The sequence below is a fragment of the Crocuta crocuta genome, unplaced genomic scaffold (assembly GCF_008692635.1).
Source record: "Crocuta crocuta isolate KB4526 unplaced genomic scaffold, BGI_CrCroc_1.0 scaffold107, whole genome shotgun sequence".
NCBI lineage: Eukaryota > Metazoa > Chordata > Mammalia > Carnivora > Hyaenidae > Crocuta > Crocuta crocuta.
Window position 1 is genome coordinate 3201339 of NW_027531877.1, and position 26618 is coordinate 3227956.

Below are 26618 nucleotides of genomic sequence, written 5' to 3' on the forward strand. Positions count from 1 at the left end.
TTACTATGTTATTTGTGTGGAAACTAGTGAAGGTTAAAAATTCAAAGAATAATTGTTACGTCATGACTTAATTGTAGAATCCTTATTGAAGGCATTTTCATAAAAAGAAATACTATATTAAAAATGTCCTATGTGTAAAGCTTAATAAATATTTTTAACTGCCATCTGTTTAAAAACACTAATACTGTTACACAGCTTACATACTCTTTTACTGTTCTGTCCTTTCCAATCCCTATCCTGCATTGGTTGTATTGTTTTTATTTTTTAATTTTAATTTTATTTTTGAATTTAATTTTTATTTTATTTTTTTAAAAGATTTTTTTTTTAATGTTTTATTTATTTCTAGGAGAGAGAGAGAGACAGCATGAGCAGGGGAGGGTCAGAGAGAGAGGGAGTCACAGACTGAAACAGGCTCCAGGCTCTGAGCTGGCAGTCAGCACAGAGCCCGACGCGGGGCTCGAACCCACGAACCGCGAGATCATGACCCAAGCGAAAGTCGGACGCTTAACCAACTAAGCCACCCAGGCGCCCCTAATTTTTATTTTAAAGAGAGAGCATGCACGCGCACATTTCATCTGGGGGAGAGGGACAGAGGGAGAGAGAAGAAGAATCTCCAGCAGGCTCCACATTCAGCATGGAGCGCCACACGGGACTCCGTCCCATCATCCTGGGATCATAACTTGAGCTGAAATCAGCAGTCAGACACTCAACCAACTGAGTCACCCAGGTGGCCCGGTTTTCTTTAAACAAACAAAACACAAAAAAACAAAATATTTATTACATATGTATGTCTCCCTGAAAGCTATATTTAAGTTTACTTGTTTGAGTTTTACAAAAATGGTACCTTCCTATATAGTCTTTGTTCTGCATTTTGAACTTTTCACTCAGTATTCTTTACAGTTTTATCCACGTTGCCAGTTGTTCTGGTCCGTTTATCATCATACTCTTGTATGAATATACTGTACATAGACAATATATATAATTCTACATAATAAAATATAGAACACGTTTATGTATGTAATACTCCTGTGTGACTGTGCCATGTATTTTTTTTTTCTCTCATTGACGCACATATGAGTTGTTTCCTTTTTGCTGGCATGAACAAAGCTGCCATGATCATCCCTTAATTTGTTAAATATATGTTTTTAAGTCATAAATTGTGTTGTTAGATCATATACCTGTGGAGATAGTTTTTTCTTTTTAATATATTGATGTTGTTAATTACCTTTTGAAGACATTGTGATGTTAAAATGCCCCTGCATACTGGGTAAAGCCCAAGTTGGTGATGATGTTTTATCTATTCGATTTCCTGTTGGGTTGTTTTGCTAACAATTGTTTTGGAGATACTGCATTTACTTGTAAGAGATTTTCTTCTGTCCTTGTCATGTCAAAATGATGTTGACTTGGTAGAATGGGTTGGAGAATAATTAGTCTGTTTTCTGGAAGGGTTGTAGGAAATGGGAATAATTTGTTCTTTGAGATTTGGTAGAGTTCACCTGTAAAACTATCTAGGCATGATGTAGAGATTTAAGTATTGATTCAACTTCTATATGACAACTTGGTTTGTTTATCCAGAGGAGAAGTTAATATACTTTGAAAAAGTACATTCTTAAAATTAGGATCAAGATTGATGTATGGTTTCAATATAGTATCTGATTTGTTCTTGTTTCCCCATGCCCTTGACTGGTTTTGGTATTAGCAACTTAAAACTGTTTTCTAGTCAGTCATGTGGTTGAAAAGAGTGATTTCCTTCCTTTGATTTCCATTCTGTTTAGTTGAGTAACATTTAGTCACCATTTAGTTTTCTTTTGGAAAACTACCTTAGGTAGGCTACTAGGCTGTTTGTCTTTCTTATTAATTTATATAATTCTGCTTTTGTCCTGTGGGTTGCGCTTTGGAAAGGCTTAAAATTTGTGTACCAGCAGATACTAATTTGGACTTGCTTCAAAATGTTAATTGCTTTAGAAACGGATGATGGACCAACTCGAAGAGATCATTTCATGAGAAGCGGATTTGCCTCTGGGAGGAGTTTGGGAAACAGAGGTAGTAAGTATCTTTGTCTTTTCTTAAATTTTTCAGCTGTTGAATGGTCAGATGAATAGAGGCTATTATGGCTGTTGAGTTCAAAGCGAAATCTGTTATAACACACTGCATAGTAGACTTTGGGATAATGAGTTTATCATTTTTTTTAAATTATTAGTGTTCTTTTTCTTTTGGGATAGGAGATAGTTAAAATGATAAAATAGATTGGGGTTAGATTGGTTAAAGAGAGTTGCTTTACAGAGCTGCTACTTAATGTGTTTGATTATTGATTTGCAACAATTTGTATGGGAGGAGTGTTTGTAAAAACTTCATAGATGAGGGTGAGAAGAAAGCCTTTTTTTTTTTTTTTTTTTTAATTTCTCAAGTAAAGACAGCACGGAAGCATTTCTCTTAGGTCGTTAATATTAAGAGGTTATTTTCCCAGGCCTGAAACTTTTAAATGTTATTTTTGGATCAACCGCTTGATCTAATAATGACACAGCAGAACACCTTCCTACAGTCGATATTTAGAATTCTTATTAAAATGATGAACGTATGCTGCTTTATGTTTTAGTATAGTGCAATAAAATATGAGAACCTCCTGTTGATTTAAAAATCCTGGGGCGCCTGGGTGGCTTAGTCAGTTAAGTGTCCGACTTTCGCTTAGGTCATGATCTCGCGGTTTGTGGGTTTGGGCCCCGTGTCAGGCTATGTGCTGGCTGCCAGCTCAGAGCCTGGAGCCTGTTTCAGTCTGTGACTCCCTCTCTCTCTGACCCTCCCCTGCTCACACTGTCTCTTTCTCTCTCCTAGAAATAAATAAAACATTAAAAAAAAATAAAAATAAAAATCCTTACGACCATTTATTTCTTTTATAGGATGCCATAAATAAGGGTTAAATGGTAGTTTTAAATACACAAAACATTTAATCTTGAATTCCTTAGATGTTATTTGAAAAATCTTATTTCTAGGAATTTTTATTCATTGAAGACTAAAGGTGTGGCATTTCATTTGATATTTGGAAAACTTAATTTCTTGTTTAGATTCAGTTGACACAGTTAACATGGATCTATGTTTTGATATAATTTGAAAATGATTCTGTATTTCTAATTTTTTTAAGTTTATTATCTTGGGAGAGAAAGAGAAAGCATGAGTGGGATAGGGGCAGAGAGAGAAGGGAGAGAGAGAACCCCAAGCAGGCTTGGTGCCATCAGTGCAGAACCGAATATGGGGCTTGAACCCATGAATCGTGAGATCATCATCCAAGCCGAAATCAAGAGTTGGATGCTTAACCATCAAGCCACACAGGTGCCCCAATTTATTTTTTAAATATGCACATATAGTCTGTTTTTAAAGCCTTCATAGTAAGAAGCATTGATGATTTGGACCATATAATCTTCCTAAGAGGTTCAAGTGTGGGTTTTGTTGGTTATTACTAACATTAGAGAAAATATCTTAATATTACACTTAGAGGAATATTTAATACTTGGATTTATTTTCAAATTTTATTTTTGAGTAGATGTTTTTAAATCCCATTAAGAGATTAGGTGACACTTTTTGATGCAGATTCCAAAATATTATTTAATAAAATCTTTTTAAAGTTTATATACTTTATTTTTACCAAAGCCAGAAATGTTTTGAATTAACTATTTTTAAATTTTCAAGTTCAGAAAGTAAATTCATATATCTTGTTAAAGTTTTACATTAGTTGAAGATACTTTTTTTTTAATTGAAGTATAGTTGACATATAATGTTACATTAGTTTCAGGTGTACACTGAAGTGATTCATCAACTGTGTTGGTTATGCTATGCTCACCACAAATGGAGCTTCCATCTGTTAAAATAAAACACTGTTAACAGTACCACTGACTGTATTCCCTATGCTGTAATTTTCATCTGTGTGACTTATTCCATAACTGGAAGCTTGTATCTCTGAATAAAGTCTTTTTAAATGAGAAAAGCACCACTGAGACACTTTTTTTCATATTTGTTAGGTTGAAAAATACATTAAACTTCTAATCAAAATTCTTGATTGAATGTTAATACCTAAAAAAGTTATTATTGTACTACATATAATCATGGCAGTTTATAGACCCATAAATGTAACTCCTTTCCGTTATTGTTAACTCAGTATTTTAGTTTCAACCTCTGTGATACTTTGTTCTCAGAAATTGCATAGCTAGTAATTCTTATAATACAGTATCAATCTCCTTTTTATGTTCTGTTAATTAGGGCCTAAATAAGCTTTAACTTCTTGAATCATACACATCTTTAGAGTCTGATGGAAATATGGATAGCTGCTCATATACAATTTTGCACGTGGCTTTAGATGTTTTACAGATCCTTTAACTTTCCTGTATTAGGATATTATACAGATAGGACACAATTTATGAAGACCATAAAATAAAACTGTCATTTTTCTAGTGAGTGTAAAGTGGCAGTTTATGTTGTTTTGGATGTCTTTTGTTCTAGTATTTTGTTTTAAATAACCATGCTTCTTGTGGTAGCACCTCTGTCCCTAAAATTATTAACCTTGTGATAGAGAAACACATGGAAAGAAATAAAGAGTGTGCTGTGGGAATGTGGAGAAAAGATTGATGATGACTGGAGGTCTGAAAGAAGACTTTGTAGAGGAGGTGGCCTTTTGAAGTGTGAAAATAATATTGGTAGGAAAATGGGAAAGCAGGGAATGCCATGCTGAAGAAACAGTGTACAGGAAGGTACAAAGTATTAGAAGTTCACAGTTTGGAGTATGGGATGTTATTTGATGTGAATTAAAATGTTGAGTGCTCAGAGTTGTTTATAAAGCTCACAAACATAATATGAATAAAGACCCTGCAGGAGTGGAGAGGTAATAAGGGGCGTGGCAGTCACAGCTTTTCTTTATTCCCTAGTTCCTCCCTAATTTGAGTTTTAAAAGTGGAAAGATTGAGAAGTTTAAATGTTAACAGAATAAATAAGTAATATATAAAAAACAGGACAAGGATATATAATGTTTAATAGCAGCAAACCTTCATACAAGGGCATAAGTATAAATAACTGGCTCTGTACAGGGTGAGGTTTCACTACACAGAAAATGACAGACATTTGCATTTCCTGATTAAAGTCAGGAAAAGTCAGTTGTGAAATAACAACTAATAGTTGTATATCACCAGTAGTATATTTATGGTTTTACCTTGATATTATAACTTGAGTTTTTTAATAAGTTGAAGGATACTGTATCTATGTAAGTTCTTGTACTTCTTTCTCCTTATCCTTGGAAGTCCCTTTACCCTAAAGATTCATTTAAAATAAGAGTGTCTGGCTGGCTCAGTTGGTTAAGTGTCCAACTTTGTCTCAGGTCATGGTCTCAGGGTTTGGGAATTTGAGTCCCCCACCTCCCCAGGCTCTGTGCTGACAGCTCAGCCTGGAACCTGCTTCAGATTCTGTGTCTCCCTCCTCTCTTTGCTCCTCTCCTGCTTGCACTCTGTCTCTCTCTCAAAAATAAGTAAACATTAAAAAAATAAATAAAATTTATTTAAAACAATTAAATAATTCATTAATTTACATAAAGATTTTATTTTTTATTAATTTTTTTGAGAGGAGGAGAGAGAGAGAGCAGAGAGAGAGAGAACACGCGTGCATAAGCAGGGGAGGGGCAGAGAAAAGGGTATAGAGAATCCCAAGTAGGCTTGGCACCATCGGTGCAGCGCCCCATGTGGGGCTTAAACCCACAAACCACAAGATCATGACCTGAGCCGAGATCAAGAGCAGGACACTAAACCAACTGCAGCACCCAGGCGCCCCTGAAGGTTTTTTTTAAAGTAATTTTTACATGCAACCTGGGGCTTGAATTTCCAATCCTGAGAATGAGAGTTGCATGTTCTATCGAAGGAGCTAGCAAGGTGCTCTCCTTTTTTTTTTTTCCCCCAAAGATTTTATTTTTCAGCAAGCCCAACGAGTCATTTAATTCTAGTCTTTCGTGACACAGGTAGTTGTATGTTTTAAAGAGTTTTAACTCTATCTGAATTTTCAGATGCCGGCGAGTCTAATAAAAGGGAGAATACATCCACAATGGGTGGCTTTGGAATTGGAAAGAGTTTTGGAAACAGAGGTAAACTGCTAATGATACCTTATAATCACAGTGTGAGTGAGCCTGGTTTTTATTCCTGTACTCAAGACTCCCTTCCCCTGTGTCCCCCAACAAGAGGTCTGTCTTACATACTTCAAAAGATAAATTTGAGTTGAGCAAAGAACCAGTAGAAACATTTTTGTTACTTTTTTTTTTTTTTTTAAATAAAGTTTAAAAATTATATATCAGAACTGGAGCAGAACTTAAGATCAAGACTGATAACGTGAAGATGGACCACTTTCCCAAGCATTGGGGAGGCAGTTGAGGAGGGTTGAATGTTGGGAAGGGCCAGTTGTGGAGGGCAGTAGATAGAATATACTGCAACCAACTAGAAAGGTTGCAAATCCTGAGATGACTAAATACTTAGGTTTTGTGGAATACGCTATTTCTGTATAGTTTATCTTTGTTTTGAAATTATGTATCTTTCCAAGGAAAAACTCTTTTGTCATTTAATTACATGTTAAGACAATAGGTTGCTTAACTTTTATATCATAATTGTGTATTAGATTTCTGTGTTAAAAGGCCTGTTAGATTTTTTTTGTACCTGAGATATTAAGTGACTTTATATATACATTTTACTTATAAATTTAATATCTGTCAAAGAGTAATTGATTAGTCTGTGTATTGCAGAAGCCATAATTTAATATATTTAATGTTTTATAATTTTTCTTAAATACTGATTGACAGGCATTTTATGTTGACATTTATTTTTAAGGTATATTGTTCCATGAATGTCTTTGCACTAAAGATAATTTTATTGATTCATCATTTAAAAATTTTATGAAATATTACTGATAGATCCTTTTAAAATTAATTTTAGATGCATGTCTGTATATTCCAGAGATGCATAAATCTAGATACAGGTTTTTATTATGTGAGAAATTTGAAAGCAGAGCTAAATGAAAGATGTAAAAAAAACTTTTTGTAAACAAAAAATGTTAGAAGAATTTCCTTATTACTAAGATGGAAAAAATTACTGGTTATTGGATTATAATTGAGTAGTATTGTCCTCTGACAGATGAAGAGATTGGTGTATAAGATCTTAAAATTTTTGATATTTTGAATAGAAAGTATGTGGTGTGTTATGTTGATACATACCCCTAGTTTCACTATATAATATAGAGTAATATATGACATTTGAGATATATACTATAACATTGGCTGAAATTTTACCTTAGTTAATTGAAACAAGGCAGAAATTATTATCCAACCCATGTGAGTTTTTATTGAATATTTATATTTATAGTTCTCTGTGGTTTATCCTGTATTGAAGAGGCATCATAACAAGTAGTACTTTTTTTTTTCTCCTTTGTTTTTTGGTTTGTTTACCATAGAGATACAGGTAACTGTTTTTCAGAAATTTGCAAGTTTAATTTTCTATTTTGCATAGGCTTTTCAAATAACAAGTTTGAAGAAGGTGATAGCTCTGGTTTCTGGAGAGGTAAGTTTAATTTTTTTGTAGACGCTTTTAAAATTTAATGTTCAGGGGCACCTGGGTGGCTTAGTCGGTTAAGCATCCGACTTTCACTTAGGTCATGATCTCGCAGTTTGTGGGTTCGAGCCCCGCGTCGGGCTCTGTGCTGACTGCCAGCTCAGAGCCTGGAGCCTGTTTCAGTCTGTGACTCCCTCTCTCTCTGACCCTCCCCTGCTCACGCTGTCTCTCTCTCTCTCCTAGAAATAAATAAAACATAAAAAAAAAATTAAAAAAAAATAAAATAAAATTTAATGTTCAGAGTACATGCTAAAGAGAAACTAAGATGAAATGTCATAGTCTTTTTCAGTTCTAATTTTCTGAAACCCAGTTTCATACAGCGATTATAGCCAGAGCCCTGACCAAGAATTCAGGCATCCTGGTTTGGCCTGTTGCCACTTGACTTAGTCAGTCTATGAGTGAGTGTGTAAGCAAACCAACTTCTGAATGGTTTGCTACCTTAAGAAAGAGGGGATAATAGAACAGGTTAAGAATCAAAGCTTCACGTCCGTATATACATACAGTTTGGGACATGCAGAATTCTGTTCAGACTTAGATAATTCTTGACAGTGGAAAAAGATTCATGAGAATGTAGATGACTGCTGATATCAAGACTTTGTATCAAAGTACTGACACGCTGGTTTGGAGGAGTAAAGAGAATAATGAGAGTCAAATAGTGTTATCAGAAGATAAATTCTATAATTAATAGTGCTTTCCTAGGAAAACCTGATTAGGTAGATTTGGATGAGGCCTTGGAACCTGTATTTAAAAAGCATCTCTAGTGATCTTGATGCCTTTTTGTTAGGTAATCACTTATCTGTGGAATCATAATGACATAATACATTTTGGAGTTGAAGACTTTGTTTCCTGGCCCTGCTCTGAATGACTGAGAGAAAACTGCTTAATTTCTCAGAGCCACTATTTACTATTCTCTAGAATGGAGGCCATCATATTAAAAGGTTATTAGGCAGACTTAATGAAAATATGAAGTTTAAAATACCAGACACATTCATGGTAAACAGTAAATGCCATCTATCTTCATTATGTATTTGAGACTTAATCTTGTTATACTCTTAACAGTAATTCTCCAAATCAAAACCAAGCCGAGAATGATTACCTTAAAACCCATTTGGAATTAGATGGGGTTTTAATATATCTAATAAGACTGTTCCCTTAAACTGTTGTCAGTCTCATCTGCCCTGATTCTCTGCATTTTTTTAATATCTTACTCAAATGAAAATGTACGTAACATAGAAGTACTTTTTGACAGAAGAAAAAAAGTAACAATTTTTATTCTTTTCCATTTCTGTTTTACCTAATCTCCCATTTTTAAATCTGTTAATATTTCAAGATCTGTTCACTTAACCAATTTGTGGTTTTGAGCACAAATTCCAGCTTCTCCAGGCACCTGAGAGAACTTCTTTCCTCCAAAAAGTTCTGCTTTCTTCCCTTTGGTCTTCTTTCTTCTGTTCTCAAGCTTAGCTCCCCTAAAAAAATTAATAAACCCCAAAAAAACTAAATTGTATATATGGATTATTTATTTTTTATAGTTTATTGTCAAGTTGGTTTCCATATAACATCCACTGCTCATCCCGGCAAGTGCCCTCCTCCATGCCCATCACCCATTTCCCTCTCTCCTCCATCCCGCCCCCGCCATCAACCCGCAGTTTGTTGTCAGTGTTTAAGGTCTCTTCTGGTTTGCCTCCTTCCCTCTCCTTAACTATTTTTTTTTCCTTACCCTCCCCTCTGGTCCCCTCTGGTTAAGTTTCTCCTGTTTCACATATGAATGAAAACATATGGTATCTGTCTTTCTCTGCATGACTTTGACTTACTTCCCTTAGCATAATACCCTTGAGTTCCATTCACGTTGCTACACATGTCCAGATTTCATTCTTTCTCAATGCCACATAGTATTCCATTGTATAGATCAACCACATCTTCTTGATCCATTCGTCACTTGATGGACAGTTAGGCTCTTTCCATGATTTGGCTGTTGTTGAGAGTGCTGCTATGAACATTGGGATACCTGTGCCCCTATGCGTCACCACTCCTGTGTCCCTTGGGTAAATTCCTAGCAGTGCTATTGCTGGGTCATAGTTTTCTGAGGAACCTCCACACTGTTTCCAGAGGGGCTGCACCAGTTTACATTTCCACCAACAGTGTACGAGGGTGCCCGTTTCTCCACATCCTGGCCAGCATCTTTAGTCTTCTGATTTGTTCATTTTAGTCACTTTGACCAATGTGAGTTGGTATCTCAGTGTGGTTTTGATTTGTATTTCCCTGATGATGAGGGATGCTGAGCATTGCTTCATGTGTGTGTTGGCCATCTGGATGTCCTCTTTGGAGAGTATCTGTTCATGTCTTCTGCCGTATAGTGTGGATTGAATTCTTTGGTTATTACAGTTGGTTGCAAACCCAGGAACAGAATTTTTTTTTTAATGTTTTATTTATTTCTGAGAGAGAGAGAGGCAACGTGAGCAGGGGAAGGTCAGAGAGAGAGGGAGATAAAGCATCTGAATCAGGCTCCAGGCTCTGAGCTAGCTGTCAGCACAGAGCCTGACGCGGGGCTTGAACCCACGAACCGTGAGATTATGACCTGAGCTGAAGTAGGACGCTTAACTGACTGAGCCACCCAGGCACCCCATCCCAGGAACAGATTTTAATATCATGATAGAAGCATTTATTATGCACATAAATGAATAGCATCTTTTGTGGTTGTTATTTTCCATGCAGTCTTGTTTCCTCCAGCTGGCATAGTGTAGTCATAAGGAACTTGGATTTTGCATTTGGACACCCTAGGTTTGAGACCCAGACACTCTCCTCTTAGTTGTGTTATCTTGAAAAAACATATTTAACTTCTCTGTATTTCATTTTTTCTACTGCTAAAAGAGGATAATACCCATTTCATAAAGTTTTTGTGAAGATTTAAAAAGTACATATTTAGAACCATGCTAGACCATATTGAATTCTGTGTTATTGCTATTAATTTTTGATAATTTTATATATTATATATTTATAGAAAAATAGTATATATTATATTTGCATACTAATATTTATATATTTGATGTATTTTGTATAATCAATGTATTATGTGTTATTTATGTTTATATGTTTAATGTGTTTTATATTTTGTGTATGTTATATATATTTTATATACTCTTAGTAGTTTGTATGCAATTAATAATATAATATGGTTTTAGCTAATGTTGGGATAATCCCTTTTTTTTTATCCTTGGCTTTATTTTCTAACTATACAGAAATTTTTTAAAGTAACTTTTTATTTTGAAATCGTATAAGACTTATAACAAGTTAGAAAAATGGTACAGTGTTTCCATCACCCCTCTGGTAATATTGTGCCCTTCACCCAACCTCTCCTAATGTCATTAGCCTATTTTAATTCCCAGTGTTGTCAAAATATAGGTTTGTTTTAGGGGAATAATTGGACAAAAATAATGTGAGATTACTTTCTCCTTATCACTTCTCAAATTAATTCACAAGTATTTTTTTTTAATATAAGGCAGTAAGTGTTAGCATTCGTCATTATTCCAGGACCTCCTAACCTTTTGAAAATTCCTCCCTGTTAAGCTCCCTTGTAGTATTAAATCCTGCTTTCTAGAACGTTGTCTGGAGATTAGATGGTTCTTGAGGAATTTTTGGTAGTTGTTGACTTCATTTCAAGTAGGAGCCTGCCACAAGATCTCTGGGTCAGTTCTTATAAAACAATATTAATTGTTAAATAGATTAGTACTTTTTCAAGAAACTTAACTGATAGCTTGATGCCGTTACTGTGACTTACAGCTCTCAGATATTAAACATTTAATAACATGTATAAGGATTTCTTGAAACCATTTTTATATTTCCCAAATGTGGCTTTCTTGGAATCTTGTAGAAAGATTTTAGTAAAGTTACTACTAAAAGTCATATTAGTAACGTGTTTTTAAATTTTGAAAAATTAATTCATTATTTGTTCCTCTCACCTATACTTTCAAAATAAACATCTCTGGGGTTGAGTTCTAGGAATTTCCTTTTAACCTATTTTCTAGCTTATTCTTAGGCAGCCTTCAGTGTAGTCATTCTCTATTAGGAACTGTGGTAATGTTATTTGATAATGTCATTAAAAATGGAAAAAACAGGATATCCCCTACTTCTTTAATTAGGATGATTGGGGAAAAGCTAGCATACTAAAAAAAGAAAAACCCTCACATGTCTGAGGTTTATTAAGAAAGACAAATTACAGAAATATTGTTGGCGTTATAAAAAAAAATAGCTATGTATTTCTAGTGGTCTGTGGTCTACATTTAACAACCACTTGACTCAAAAATATTCTAAACTATTACGTAAACCATGTTTAATCATACTGAAATTTTGAAATTCCTGTTTTTTGGCTTGTATGTGGCTCTTGGCAAATAGTGAGTTCTCAATTATATGCTTAACATTTAACATTTAGATATATTAAATGATTTGTATAGGGAGTTGACTGAAAAATGTCTTTGTATTTCTGTTGCTAAAATTATTTCAAGAATTATAATGTTAATTTAAGAAAATGTTTCTTCACTGATTTATCCTGTGACAGTGCTATCTAGATATTTCACCTTTAAAGTTAATTATTTAGATGCTATTCACATGTTAAATTTTTATTCAAGAATCTAATAATGACTGTGAAGATAATCAGACACGGACCAGAGGGTTTTCCAAGAGAGGCGGTAAGGACCAAATTTTGGAACAGTTTGTACTTACACTTTCTAATGTCACTGACTTTATTTTCCTGAAGATCTTCAGAATGTGCCATTAATAGGGTACAGAATAGGGACTGTGAGTGATAGTCATTGACCATATATATGAACTGGGATGTCTTTGTCTTTGAATGGATTATTTGGAGATGTGGGAGAGAGAGGAAATTGTAGATTACTTTTTGTTCAAGTCTGGTAGTGCTCTGTCATACTCTGCTAATCCTGCCTCTTATGGAGTTGAGGTGAGATGGTATAAACATTACCATGATTAATTCTTGATAATCATTTATGGGTAGACATCTTGAAATAACAAAAATAAAACAACACACAGTGACCTTACAAAGTGGTTAAAAATTATTATATCTCCTTATATTGAAAGAGTTTATTCTTAGGAACTATATAATGAACAGATACATTAGTGTTTTTACTGTAACTTCGGAACATCATTTTCCCTTGCCTATTGAATAGTTAGCCCATCAATTACCAGACTCTCCCTAGTGAAGCTAGGACTTGTTGTGGACTTCAGTATAGCCTTCTTAGGGCTTACGAGGTGGAGAGGAATTTGGTGGTGAATGAGGATGGCTATTTGTCTCATAAATTGAATTTTTTAATGGCAGTTGCAGGGGGACATGTAAATGATGGGGAGGAAATTTAAGTGAAAGCCAGACTCCTCTTTTAGAATTGCTTTTCCTTTAATAAGCAGTTTTTAACACTTAATATTCCTAAAGCATTGCTCTTAGTTTTAAATTTTTGGTTTTCTGCAGAACTCATTGTTATCTTTAAAACTGCTTAACTCCTATTTATGGGACACAGTCAAAAGCCAAAAGCGCTGTGTGGTTGATCCTGGCTTATTGACTAATATAGGGTGACTCACAGGGAAACAGTCATTTTTGGTATTCCTAATTGTTCTTTGGAGTTGTATACATTTGAAGGTAGGAAAAACGTGCACATGGTGGTCACTCAGTAAATACAAGTATGTGTGCGTAAATATAAGCGTATTTAAATTTATATTGAAATATGACATGATAAAGCACTAGACGTGTGCATAAATCATACATGTTCATAGGCATCCAGATCAAGAAGTAGAAAGTACTAGCACCTCAAAAGTCTCTTTTATGATCATTTTCATGCGTAGCCGCTTGCCCACCCCACGGTTAATTTCTATTCTGACTTTTAGTGGCATAGATTAATTTTCTGTTTTTGTACTTAATATAAATGGAATCGTAAAATACATTCTTTTGTCTCCAGCTTCTTTCTGCTTAATGTAGTTGTGAGATGCATTCATAGTGTTGGTTGCAGTTTTAGATCATTATCATTATTACATAGATTCTTTTGTTTTACTATTCTGCAAATAATAGCTGTTTGGATATCTTCTTGTTTTGGACTGCTTTGAAACTGCTGCTGTGGCCATTCTAGTATGTTTTTGGTGATTCAGTTATATATTGAGAAATAGAATTGCTGACTCCTAGATTTTGTATATTTTTTTTACTGTCAAATTCTTTCAAGATAAATACACTGAGGTACACTCCCACATCCTTATCAATGCTTGGTATTTTATTTTTCTTTAATTTTAACTGTTCTGAGTATGTGGTAGTGTATTATTTCATTGTGGTTTTAATTGGCTTTTTCTTGATGGTCTAATAAAATGTGCAGTGCATCTTATGTTTACTGGCTATTTGCACATCATCTTTTGTGTAGTGCTGATTCAAGTTTTTTGCCACCTCTTCTGTTGGGTGTCTATTTTTACCTTTTTATTTGCAAATAATTTAACACAGAAAATTTGCAGGAACAGTAAAAATAACTCCTGGTTAACATTTATATGGGGAGACTCTTTGTTCCCTTTAAAGTCATGGAGATATTATCTTCTCTTTTTCTTTTAAAATTTTATCCTTTCAGCCTCCACATTCAGATTGTAATTCATCTGGACTTCATAGGGTGTAACATTGGAATCAATCAGGGTGCATTTTTTTCCCCCATTAGGGTGTCCAGTTGATCCCGTATCACTTACTGAAAAACTTTCCTTTCCACTCTCCACTGCTAGGCTGCCTTTGTCCTAAATCAGGTGACCGTATATATGTGGAACTATTCCTGGACTTGGTTCCTTCCCATTGGTCATTTTCTGTATTTTCACACCTTTGCCGTATAGCCTAATTAGCGTAATTTCATAATAGGTCTTCCTATCTGGTAGTGTTAGTGTTCGAAGTTTATTATTCTTCAGTATTACCTGGATTATTCTTAGTCCTTTGCATTTCCATGTGATATTTAGAATCAGTTTATCAGTTTCCAGGAAAAAACCTAATAGGATATTTCGGGGATTGAATTGATTTTGTAGATTAAATTGGGGAGAATGATCATCTTTGCAGATATCGAGGCTCCTAATCCCTGAATATCCACGTTTAAGTAAATCTTCAGTTTTTCCTATGTTTTGCAATTTTCACTAGTGAGTCATTATACATCTTTTTTCACTTTAGTATTTGATATTTTGTGATGCTTATGTTTATTTATCTAATATGCCATGTAACATAAGCTTCACCATTTTGATGTGTATACTTCAATAGTTTTAAGTATATTCACTGTGTTGCATGTTGTAAATCACTGTTTAATTCCTGAACATTCCCCCCCACCCCCAAATACCTCATGCCTATTAGCAGTTAGTTCCATTACCCTCTTACCCCATCCTTTAGCAACCACTAACTGACTTTCTGTAGCTATGGATTTCCCAATTCTGCACTTTGATATAAATGAAATGATATAATATGTGGGATTTTTTTTGTGTCTTCTTTCACTTACCATGATGTTTTCAAGGTTTGTCCATGTTGTAGCATGTGATGGTACTTAATGCCTTTTAATGGGTAATTAATAATTCACAGTGTACCACATTCTGTTTTTTCATCACTGATGGATTATTGGGTTGTTTCCACTTTTGAGCTATTATGACTAATACTATTATAAAGATTTGTATACAAGTTTTTTTTTTTTAATGTTTTATTTATTTCTAGGAGAGAGAGAGAGAGAGAGAGACAGAGTGAGCAGGGGAGGGTCAGAGAGAGAGGGAGTCACAGACTGAAACAGGCTCCAGGCTCTGAGCTGGCAGTCAGCACAGAGCCCGATGCGGGGCTCAAACCCACGAACCATGAGATCATGACCTAAGTGAAAGTCGGACGCTTAACCGACTAAGCCACCCAGGCGCCCCAGATTTGTATACAAGTTTTATGTGAACATATGTTGTAATTTTTCTGGTGTATATACTTAGGAGTGAAACTGCAAAATTGTTTTCTGCAGCAGCTGCACCAATTTACATTCCTTTCAACAATGTAGGAGTGTCCCAGCTTCTCTGTATCCTCACCAGTCTTTGTTATTGTGTGTCTTTTTTGGTAGTAGTGATCCTTGTGAGTGTAAAATGCTGTCTCATTATGGTTTTGATTGGCATTTCCTGTTAACTGTCATACAACATTTGCCCTTTTCTGTCTGGCCCATTTCGCTTAGCATAACACTTTCAGTGTTTGTTCATGTTGTAGTATATATCAGAACAAAGAACATTTCTTTCTATGGCTGCATAATTAGCCATTGTGCATATAATATGCTCTTATGCTCCTATGAACATTCGTATATGTTTATCTGAGTCCTTGTTTTTGCATCTTTGGAATATATGCCTAGAAGTGGAATTACCTGGACATGGGACTGAAGTTAGTTGAAATATGCCACAGAGTTCACTGTTCTGAGAATCAGCTTAAAATATTCTCTGGGTTACTGCAAGTCTGATTTACTTTACTTTTGGAAAAAAAAATGTTTATTCTGATGGTTTTTGTCCATACTTTTCTGGAGTAGCAGAATTTGAAGTTTCTTACTTTGCCATTTTCGCTGATGTCAGTGATCAATATCATGTAAAAATTTTCACTTTGTTTGCTAGTATATAGAAATTTTATTGAATATTGAATATTGAATAAATTGAATTTTATATATTGAAGGTTGAGTGACCTCGCTAAATTTATGGTAAGTACTTTTTAAATAAAGAAAAGATGTTTATATTTCTTTTAGCCAAAGTTTAAATGATTTATAAACTTGCTCCTTTTTGAAGATTGTTACCAGACATCATTAAGAGCTGTAAGAGTTTGTCCGAGGTCCCTTATGAAATGCAGAATGCACCTCATGGAAGGACTAATGTGTCACCTTTAAAAATATATTGTTATTTTATAAAAAGTGACTTTTAAAGTGGTAAATGTTGAAATACTTCAATAACTCAGAAAAGCACAGAATATTCTGTTATAGACACTTGAATACCACTACTTGGATTTAACAGGAACATTTTGTCATGTATTTCATATATTAAAAAAACACATAATTGTTGGAAGACCAATCTTCCCTTGATATTTTATATCTTCTTCTTCACCGACGTAACTTATTTTAGCATTGGTGTGTGTATATACTTCCTATTCATACTTTCATAAAAGTTTATTATACCTATCTTTTTGTGACTTTTTAATAAGATTTTATTTTTAAGTAATATCTATACCCAACATGGGGATGGAACTTAGAACCCTGAGATCAAGAGTTGCATGCTCTACCAACTAAGCCAGCTAAGCAGTCTCCCTCTTTTTGTGACGCTTTTTATTCCATGTTTTTTAAGATTTATATGTTGAAAGTGTAGATCTAGTTTATTCATTATAACTTGTATAGTGTTTTACTTACTTTTAACCTCTTTATTTAAGAACAGATTGTTTTTATGACCATGTAGGATACATCGAGTGTCCCTACCTTCAAACAAGAAGGTCTTGCAGACTTAATTCTCTGTAACATCCATGTTGTTTTCACTTCTAGTTATTAGGCTTCTTATATAACAAAATTTGCATTAGTTATGGGAAAAGAAGAGCATCTTCATTTAAATGTTTCTGTTTCTCTTGGGTATAGAATTATTAAGCTTTGATACTGGACGTACTGAGTCATTATATAATTGTTGGCTCAGCAGAGAAGCTAGTTTTGAAAAGGAACCAAATTGAATTTACAGAGAGCAGTAGTGATAGACAGCATAATGAATGGATTAAACAGATTAAACAAAGATGAATAGAGTAAATGAATCCAAATAGAGATCTGAGGAAATTCTCTAAATTTGGGAATGGAAAACATGAAAGGAAGATATCCTGTAGGGAAGATAGAATAAGAAGGAGGAGAGGGAAAGGAAGAATATCAGAGAATTGTTGAGAGACTTTTCCAGAGTTAAGGAGGCCCAGTAATCCTGAGCAAATTTAAAAAATTTACACCCTTAAGTGTGTATTGAAATTGCAAAATTATGAAGATAAAAATATTTAGAACTATCAGAGAAAACAGATTGATCCACCTGTAAAAGAACAATAACTTGATAACAGAACTCTTGTATTTTTTTTCAATAAAGGTAGAGATAAGAATAGAGTAGAAATTAGAATTCTGAGGAGAATACTTCTGAATCCAAACTGTTATATCCAGAAAATTTAGGTATCAGAAATAATGCCATTTAGATAAAACAGTGTTTAGCGCACCGTCAGACCACTGAGGAAAGAACTACTAAATCATATATTAGTAGGTGGAAACTGAATGCAACAAGAAGTAGAAGCAATGATGAGCAAAACTAAATAAGTACACATTTTAAAAATGGTAAGCATCTTGGTAAACCTAAATAAATACTGATTGTAGAAGATAGTAATAATGATGGTAATTAATTTAGGGGTTTTAGAAACAAAGAACTAAGATACTAGCAAACGAAAAGACTTTGGTTCTTTGTCACCTCAGTAGGAAAGAGAATGGATTGAAACTTATTTCAGGATTTCTTGAAAATGGTAAAATTGAAGAATGATGAGAAAAAGTACGTAATCTATAACTCCTTAGTGGAGGAAATCCAATAGAAGGGTAGGTCTATAGGTTTTCATTTTATTGTATTTCATTATTCATTCACTCACACCAAAGTAACATACCTTAAAAAGAAGCAAATTAAAAAAATAAACTTTTTTGAAAAGAGAGAAACTCTAACAAGGTTTATTCAAAGATAAAGAGGTACAAATAAATAATTTAGCAAAGGTGTATGTAATTATTGATAAATTGTTGCTAGATTGAGGAATCTAAGTTTTAGGTTGTAGAGGTACAACCATGAATCTACTTTGAATTAAGTCTGACCTATTTATAAATAGACTTTAAAAACACATATAATTCAGTATCAAGAAATACAGGTAGAATTTTTATCTTTCTTGATAATTTTCTTTGTAAATGGTGGCAAGTTCAGAAACTGAATCTTGGTTTCTTTATTTCCTGTCCAGTTGACATTTTGGCTTTGACCTTGTTCTGCCAAAGTAGGGTCATATGTTACTTGAACTGTTTATACTGATTTTTGGTATTCAGTTGAATTAAAAATATTTGTAGCAGGAAATCAGGTTTTATGTATGTTTATATGTCTTTGCTTTGATAAGATGTTTTACTATTTTCTGTAAAGAACAAATATAAGCCTAGGTTTATTTAATCCTGTGCATTGTAGAAATCTTGTTAATGATATAGTTACGGTAATTTTTAGTGTTTTGCTAATGACATATTTTTCTTTTAGTTTTGTTTTTCAAGTAAGCTCTGCCTCTCAACTTGGGGCTCAAACCCAGGACCTTGGACCAGAGTCAAATGCTCTGCTGACTGAGCCAGCCAACTACGTCTAGTCATTTTTTGTTTTGATTTGCAAAGCTAGCAGTGTTTTTTTTTTGTTTGTTTGCTTGTTTTTTTATTTTAATTGTACCTATATCTACTTATGGTAGTAAAGTTGAACATTTATAGGTCAAATATGGCATTTCTTTTTAGTAACTGTTAATGCCTTAAGATATTTAAAGTTATTGAATTATTCAAGGCTTAAAATAAATTTGGCCACCACTTCTCCAAGATTTCTTTGTTGTTATTTTGTGTTGTTCTTGTGTGTGTGTTTTAATATTATAGGCTATCAAGATGGAAATGATTCAGAAGCTTCAGGGTCATCCAGAAGAGGTGGAAGAGGTAGTTTCCGAGGTTGCCGTGGAGGATTTGGTCTAGGAAGTTCAAGTTAGTAGTGAATTGCATATGGTGTGCTTTATCTGTTAAGAAGGAAATGATAAAAAATAAAACCCATCAGATAAGTTTGTTGAGAAGATTATATGAGAATACCTTGCACAATTCCTGGTACATAATTGCCTACATTGTATATAACATTTTTAGACACATATCTAATTGCATACCTGTTGGAATAGATGAATCTTTCTAGAAGTTTGTGTGACCCAGCTCTTTAATCCTAAATACTTTTTTTTTTTTTTTAAGAGTTTATTTAGTTTGAGAGAGGGAGAGAGCTGAGAAGGGGTAGGGATAGAGAGAGAAACCCAAGCAGACTCTGTGCCATCCGCATAGAGCTCACGGGGGTGCGAGGGAGGGGTGTCCTCAAACTCACATATGGTGAGATCATGACCTGAGCCAAAACCAAAAGTTGAGTGCTCAGCCAGCTGAGTCACCCAGGTGTCTAATATTACTGTTTAAGAGCCTTGATAATAAAGGTTAACCTTAGAAATAGGTAACCTTCTCTAAGACTCTGCCTTCCTTTATACCTTCTTTTACCAATTTGACTTTCTAACAACTTACTCCAGCCATCGTTTCTTGGAGGTAGGGGTAATGACTTAGGAAGTCACTGTTGGATTACCTGTGTCTCTCAATGGAGAAGGAAGACGTGTAGTTTTGGAAGTTAAAACTAAATCTGCAATGATGTTTTAATAGATCTGTAGGAGATTAGTGAATCATCACTTTTAAAAAATTGTAAGGGTCTAGAGGTTGTTGTTCAGGACTTGTAAGGTTTGATTTGGCAATAGTAGGTGCAAGAGGGTACTGTTCTGGAGGATAAGCAACAAGATTATGCAATGTGAAGTGTCTGGGGCAGTAGCAGTCCTACATTTTGGAGGTCATTTAGCTTCTGCTTATATTATATTTTAACATAGTATTGGCCCTAACTTTTTTATAAAATAATTTTAATAAAATTTTGAGGAAGTAATTTGTAATTGGAAATAATTTCTGGAGAAATCCTTTTTGTAATTCTTAGAAAAATTCTCATTGTGATTCCTTTAAAATTTAAACTATTATGCCTTGAATATTAACATCTTTCACTTCTGGCACTAGCATTTGATTTTCTTTTTTCTCTTTTAGATTTTCTTCTCTTTATTCTATCATTTAACATCTTAAAAGTAACATAATCTCATTATATACAAATATAGATAGTGAATATGAACAAGAAGAGGGGACACAGCGCACTGGTGGCCTTTTTGGTTCTAGAAGACCAACTTTAAGCGGTGCAGGTGAGAAATAGAATTTCTTACTGAATATTAAACATTCATATATGTTTTTAGCTCTACAATTGGTGAACTAGTAGATGTGTTTAAGTATACTAGGTTAGCTTGTAATTTTCTATGCTTTTTAGAACTACTTTACCTTCCTTATAAAATTTCTGCACTGTAAATTATTTCTTCTCTCTTACCATTTAATTTGAGGTACAAATATAGCTTGAATTGGAGGAAGGAAAATGAAGTTTGCAGTGGTTTCAAAGAACTCTGAGTTAGGTAATTTGAGGAGAAAATGAAAAAACACAACAACACAATTATTGATAAAAATGTGCAAATACAGATACACTGGTACATCCAAACAGTAGAATATTATTCAATAGTAAAAGGAAATGAGCTATCCAACTATGAAAAGACATTTAGAAACTCTAAATGCATATTACTAAGTGAAAGAAGCTAATCTGAAAAAGCTGCTTACTAAATAATTTCCAACCTTTTGACATTCTGGAAAAGGAACAACTTTGGAAAAGGGTAAGAAGATTAGTGGTTGCCAGGGGTTGGGTGGGAGGAATACTATGAAGGATTTTTAGAACAGTGAAAACACTTTGTGTGATACATTAATGGGGGATACATATCATTTAATATGTGTCCAAACCCATAGATTGTATAACACCAAACGTGAGCCCTCCTGTAAACTTTGATTATGCCATGTCAGTGAAGGTTCATCAGTTGGAAGAAATATACTATCTGGTGGGGAATATTGATAATGGGGGAGGCTGTTAAAATGTGAGGGCAGGAGGGAGGTATCGGGGGAAATCTCTGTTCCTTTCTCTGAATTTTTCTGTGAACCCAAAACACTCTCTCTCTAAAAAAATGAAGTCTTTAAACAAAGTGTTCACATCAGGAAAAGATGTAAATTAAATGTAGAATTAAGAGATGGTTGGATGAAGGGACCAGGAATCCTTAGTACTAAGTATTTGAATAGAAATAGTTATGTGGTTTATGTGCTCAAGGGATAGAGCTTTGTTTTGTCTAAATAATCTGCAGAACAATGCCTTACAGGTAATGGTGACACTTACCAAAGCAGAGGTGGCAGTGGAAGTGGACGAGGTGAGTTTTTACTTGTTTTGCCTACAAGTGGTTAACATTATTGTAATCCAAATTTAATTTTTGAAGTTAAAGGTAACTTCAAACACTTTGAGGAGTATACTTTTGCTCAGCTTGTTTAGGAGAGTTATTTAATACTTCTCAGTGTAGCAGTTCCATTATAGGAATTATATACCATAAATGTATTTGCTCAGCATATGCACAAGGGTGTTCACTGAAGCTTCATTTTGTAATAAGTTAAACAAAGTCAACCAGAATTCATCAATAAATAATGGTTTAATAAAAATATAACCATAAAATGGGATACTGTGCAGATGTTGAAGATTGAAATATATATATAAATTTTTTAAAGATTTTTTAAATGTTTTTTATTTATTTCGGAGACAGCATGAGCAGGGGAAGGTCAGAGAGAGAGGGAGACAGAATCCAAAGCAGACTCCAGGCTCTGAGCTAGCTGTCAGCCCAGAGCCCAACACGGGGCTTGAACCCACGAACCGTGAGATCATGACCTGAGCCGAAGTTGGACACTTAACCGACTGAGCCACCCATGCTCCCTAAATTCTTAAATTATATGTTTTTTGGGACATCTGGGTGGCTCAGTCAGTTAAGCATGCGACTCTTGATTTCAGCTCAGGTCATGGTCTCACGGTTTGTTAGTTTGAGCTCTGGTTTGGGCTCTGCGCTGACACAGCACCCCCTTCCTCCCCCCGCCAAAAAAACCTTTAAAAAATGTGTCTTAAACAGTTATTTGATTTATTAGATAAAGTTTATAGTACATGATTTTGTACTATGAAACATTTTTTCAGTTATAAATATTTTTTTAATGTTATTTTTTAAATTTTCTTTTGAGAGAGAGAGAGCTGTCAGCACAGAGCCTGGACGTGGGGCTCAAACCCACGAACCATGATATAATGACCTGATCCGAAGTCAGAGGCTTAACCGACTGAGCACCGAGGCTCCCCCAGAGTTATAAATGTCTTTTGCTGAGGAGTATAGGAATTAAGAAAGGGATAGAACAGCTTAAACAAAAACTAATAACATATAACAGTATCAGCTGCATAAGCGTTTTGAGTATTAAAGAACCTTAAAATTGTTAAGGATTTTATTTATCATGATTGTCTTATTTGTATGAAGGGACTTTAAAGATGTCTGTCCATTGTTTCTTTGAAAACATGGAATGAAAATAAAGATGTGCACAGCCTTTTATCTTGACTAATTGTCAGTATGGATTTCTTTAATTAGGTGGTTATAAAGGTTTAAATGAAGAAGTAGTAACAGGCTCTGGAAAAAGTAAGCTTTACTTCAGAAGATATTTGATTTTTATAGTTAAAGTTTTTTTTATTCTTCAGTTAAAAAAACATTTCTTTTTTGGTTTGATTCCCTTTATAAGATTCTTGGAAGTCAGAAGCTGAAGGAGTAGAAAGTGGTGACACTCAAGGTATATTAATTTTTGTGTGATCCAATGAATACCTATTGCATTTTAATAAAAATGAAAAATATTTAAAAGCAGAGTTAACTTTTTTTATTTGAAGTGAAAACTTTAATAGTAAACATTGGGATGTTCTACAGTATTTAAAATTTGATTTTCAGTTTTTGTTTGCCCTCTTTTCTTCTGGTCCTTGTAAGCTCTTTCTTTTATCTGAATTTTAAGCACCAAAGGTGACCTACATACCACCTCCTCCACCTGAGGATGAGGATTCCATCTTTGCACATTATCAGACAGGCATAAACTTTGACAAATATGATACTATTCTTGTAGAAGTATCTGGACACGATCCACCACCAGCAATTCTGGTCAGTGTAATAATTATTTCTGTATTGACTGTGTAGCAAACTTTGTTTTTAAAATAGATGGTACATTTCCATAGGTTGATATTAAAGAATATAAAATATATTAAAGAACATTCTTTATAGGTATACATATAAATGCAATGTAAAAATATATTAAAGAATATAAAATTTTCATTTTTAGCATATAATGGCTTAGATTAGAAATTAAGAACCATGTCTACCTTGTACAGTAGAATTAATAACTGTGTTGAAAGAGTATTAAATTTCATCCCCATGTTCCCAAAAGAGGATGAGAACTTCATATAAATCTACTAAAAACGGATATTTTTCTTAGAGATTCAAGATGGCTGCTTCCTAAATAAATGAGAAAGTCTGTGTTAGGAGACTGATTTTCTAAGGAAAGGGGACAGTCCCCTTTTGATTAATGAACCATTATTACTAATCAGAGTATTTGTATTTCACAGGTTTTAAGAGACCAGAAAAATTGTTTTTAGAACTAGTGTTTATAGGGAATAATGAAGTAATAATACATAGACTCTGTTTATTACTTTTGAGTGGGGGCATATTGGTAAAGTAAGTTTAGTATATAAAACGGAATTAACAAAAATGAGAATAATTCAAATGGGATAATTTAATCACTGTCCCCCCATCCCCTGCCTTTTGTTTTTGTTTTTGTTTTAGACTTTTGAGGAAGCCAATCTCTGTCAAACACTGAATAACAACATTGCTAAAGCTGGTTATACTAAGCTTACTCCTGTGCAAAAATACAGTATTCCTATTATAATGGCAGGGCGAGATTTGATGGCTTGTGCTCAGACAGGGTCTGGAAAGACTGTAAGTCCTTTTCTAACATGTATTTTCCATAATCAGACTGTTAATAGTTTTTGAACTTAAGTGTTTTTCAAGTAGCTTGAATCTTTTTTATTGAACGGTAGGTTGATGATTTCAATGAACTGTCATAAATCTTCCTGTTTTTGCTTCTGAATTCTGGTTTTATCAATGTTTGTGTACTTCTAAAGAAAGAATTTTGAAGTATTTTAGAGTTCATAGAGTTCATAGTGGTTTAATTCATTTTTTAAGAGTGTTCAACTCCTCCTGGAACATGGTAGTATCTGAAATAAAATGATAGAGAGTCAAAGTACCAAACGTTATAAAAGTAACCTCAGTTTGTGGTATCTAAAAGAACTCTGATGAGATCGGGATGATCTTAGGACTTACCTCTGGGATCTGTTTGTTAAATAGGGTTCAATGAGATGAGTCTTAAAGACTATGCTTTCTGAATTATGCAATTTTGGTTAATGCTGTTTTAACCTTTATCAGCCTCCATAGTAGAATTGAAGAGATAATAAACGAGTTATATATAATATAGCAGCTGATGTGTGACTTAAACATTATTTTAGAGGAAGGTTTTAGTGTCTTTGCTTAATAAGAAAACTATTAGCAAAAAGTTTCTTTTGCCCCATTAGCTTCAGTAAGGGCAAGTAATTCAAAAGAATGATGTCCCAATTTTTGCTCTGTTTGTGTAACACTTTGGTCATGCATTCTGAGTGATAAACTTATCACCATTCTGAAAGGACTAATTTAGAATAATTGCTAAATGCAGTGATTTCCCTCAAGTTATATGTACATTCCCCTCTATAAATAAGTTAATTTATTTAGAGTCCATAGGTATGCTTTTTAAAAAACTGAAAAATATCTACCAAACATTTTGTGTTGTATGATTGAGCATAAAGGTTGAGGTGTTAAAAACTCATTGAAATAAAAATGTTTTCTTCTCTCATGTTAAATTTACCAGCAAGATGGAGGAAGAATCTAAAGGCTGTAAGAAAATACGGAATAGATTTATTTCTGCAAGGAAAAGGATGACGTATTACACATTTGTAAATTATGTAATTTAACTTGTAGGCAGCTTTCCTCTTGCCAATTTTGGCACATATGATGCGTGACGGAGTAACAGCCAGTCGTTTTAAAGATCTGCAGGAACCAGAATGTATTATTGTAGCACCAACTCGAGAGTTGATCAATCAGATCTATTTGGAAGCCCGAAAATTTTCTTTTGGGTATGTACATCTGGAATGCCATTCATTTTTTAAAGAATGTTTGTTTATTTTGAGGGCGGGAGGGCAGTAAGAGGGAGAGAGAGAATCCGAAGCAGGTTCCATGCTCAGCACAGAGCCCACTGTGGGGCTTGGTCTCATAACCATGAGATCACAGCCTGAGCCTGCCAGGCTCCCTGGAATGCCATTGAAAACAAGGTCTTCCTTAGAGATTTTTCTTACTTATTTAGGGAAGAACTCAGTGCAGTCATGTAACTAGTGTTAATTGATTGAAGTGTACTTTTTTTATAATCTTCTTCATGGAATCCCAGTTTGTTTATTTATTTAAAAAAATTTTTTTAATGTTTTTATTTATTTTTGAGACAGAGAGAGGGACAGAGACAGAGAGAGTGCGAGCCAGGGAGGGGCAGAGAGAGAGGGAGACAATTCAAAGCAGGCTCCAGGTTCTCAGGTGTCAGCACAGAACCCGTGTGGGGCTTGAACCCATGAAACGTGAGATCGTGACCTGAGCTGAAGCTAGACGCTTAACCGGCTGAGCCACCCAGATGCCCCCAAGTGTATTATTTTATTTTTGTTTTGTTTTGTTTGGTTTGGTTCTATTTGATTTTGGGGGGTGGGGAGGGAAGGTAAAAATAAGTTAGGGTTTTGCTTCAAGGACACTGCCTGAAGAGTAGTAACTCATTTGTTGCACATTACCATGGATGAACACTGTTGTTTTGGCTTTCGTGACTGTTTGAATTCAACGTAAAGTGCATAACCTGTATTTTTCTGAAATTCAGTGTGTTCTTTTGGATATAGATGTACTGACCTTTATTTTCATAGGAAAGGGAATGACACTTTGGCATCAGGAACAAATAAGTCAGTGGGGCTCCTGGGTGGCTTAGTCAGTTAAGCGTCTCACTTCAGTTCAGGTCAGGATCTCGCAGTTTGTGAGTTTGAGCTCCGTGTCAGGCTCTTTGCCAACAGTTCAGAGCCTGGAGCCTGCTTTAGATTCTGTGTCTCCTCTCTTGCTGCCCCTCCACTGCTCATATTCTGTCT

The 26618-nt window shown here is 34.4% G+C and overlaps 1 protein-coding gene across 10 annotated transcripts in view; it reads left to right on the top strand.

Moving 5' to 3' along the window:
* DDX4 (DEAD-box helicase 4) overlaps positions 1 to 26618 on the top strand; it is a 72606-nt gene that overhangs the window by 23325 nt on the left and 22663 nt on the right. The window contains exons 4-15 of one of the 10 annotated variants that reach the window (XM_077773006.1): positions 1966 to 2046; positions 6035 to 6112; positions 7521 to 7571; positions 12245 to 12304; positions 19271 to 19372; positions 20563 to 20643; positions 21673 to 21735; positions 22975 to 23022; positions 23123 to 23170; positions 23384 to 23526; positions 24205 to 24357; positions 25429 to 25583. In XM_077773006.1, the coding sequence (XP_077629132.1) occupies positions 1966 to 2046; positions 6035 to 6112; positions 7521 to 7571; positions 12245 to 12304; positions 19271 to 19372; positions 20563 to 20643; positions 21673 to 21735; positions 22975 to 23022; positions 23123 to 23170; positions 23384 to 23526; positions 24205 to 24357; positions 25429 to 25583 (1063 nt within the window). The remainder of the gene's footprint in view (positions 1 to 1965; positions 2047 to 6034; positions 6113 to 7520; positions 7572 to 12244; positions 12305 to 19270; positions 19373 to 20562; positions 20644 to 21672; positions 21736 to 22974; positions 23023 to 23122; positions 23171 to 23383; positions 23527 to 24204; positions 24358 to 25428; positions 25584 to 26618) is intronic. The other 9 variants (XM_077773009.1, XM_077773008.1, XM_077773010.1 and 6 more) reach the window with 9 other exon arrangements.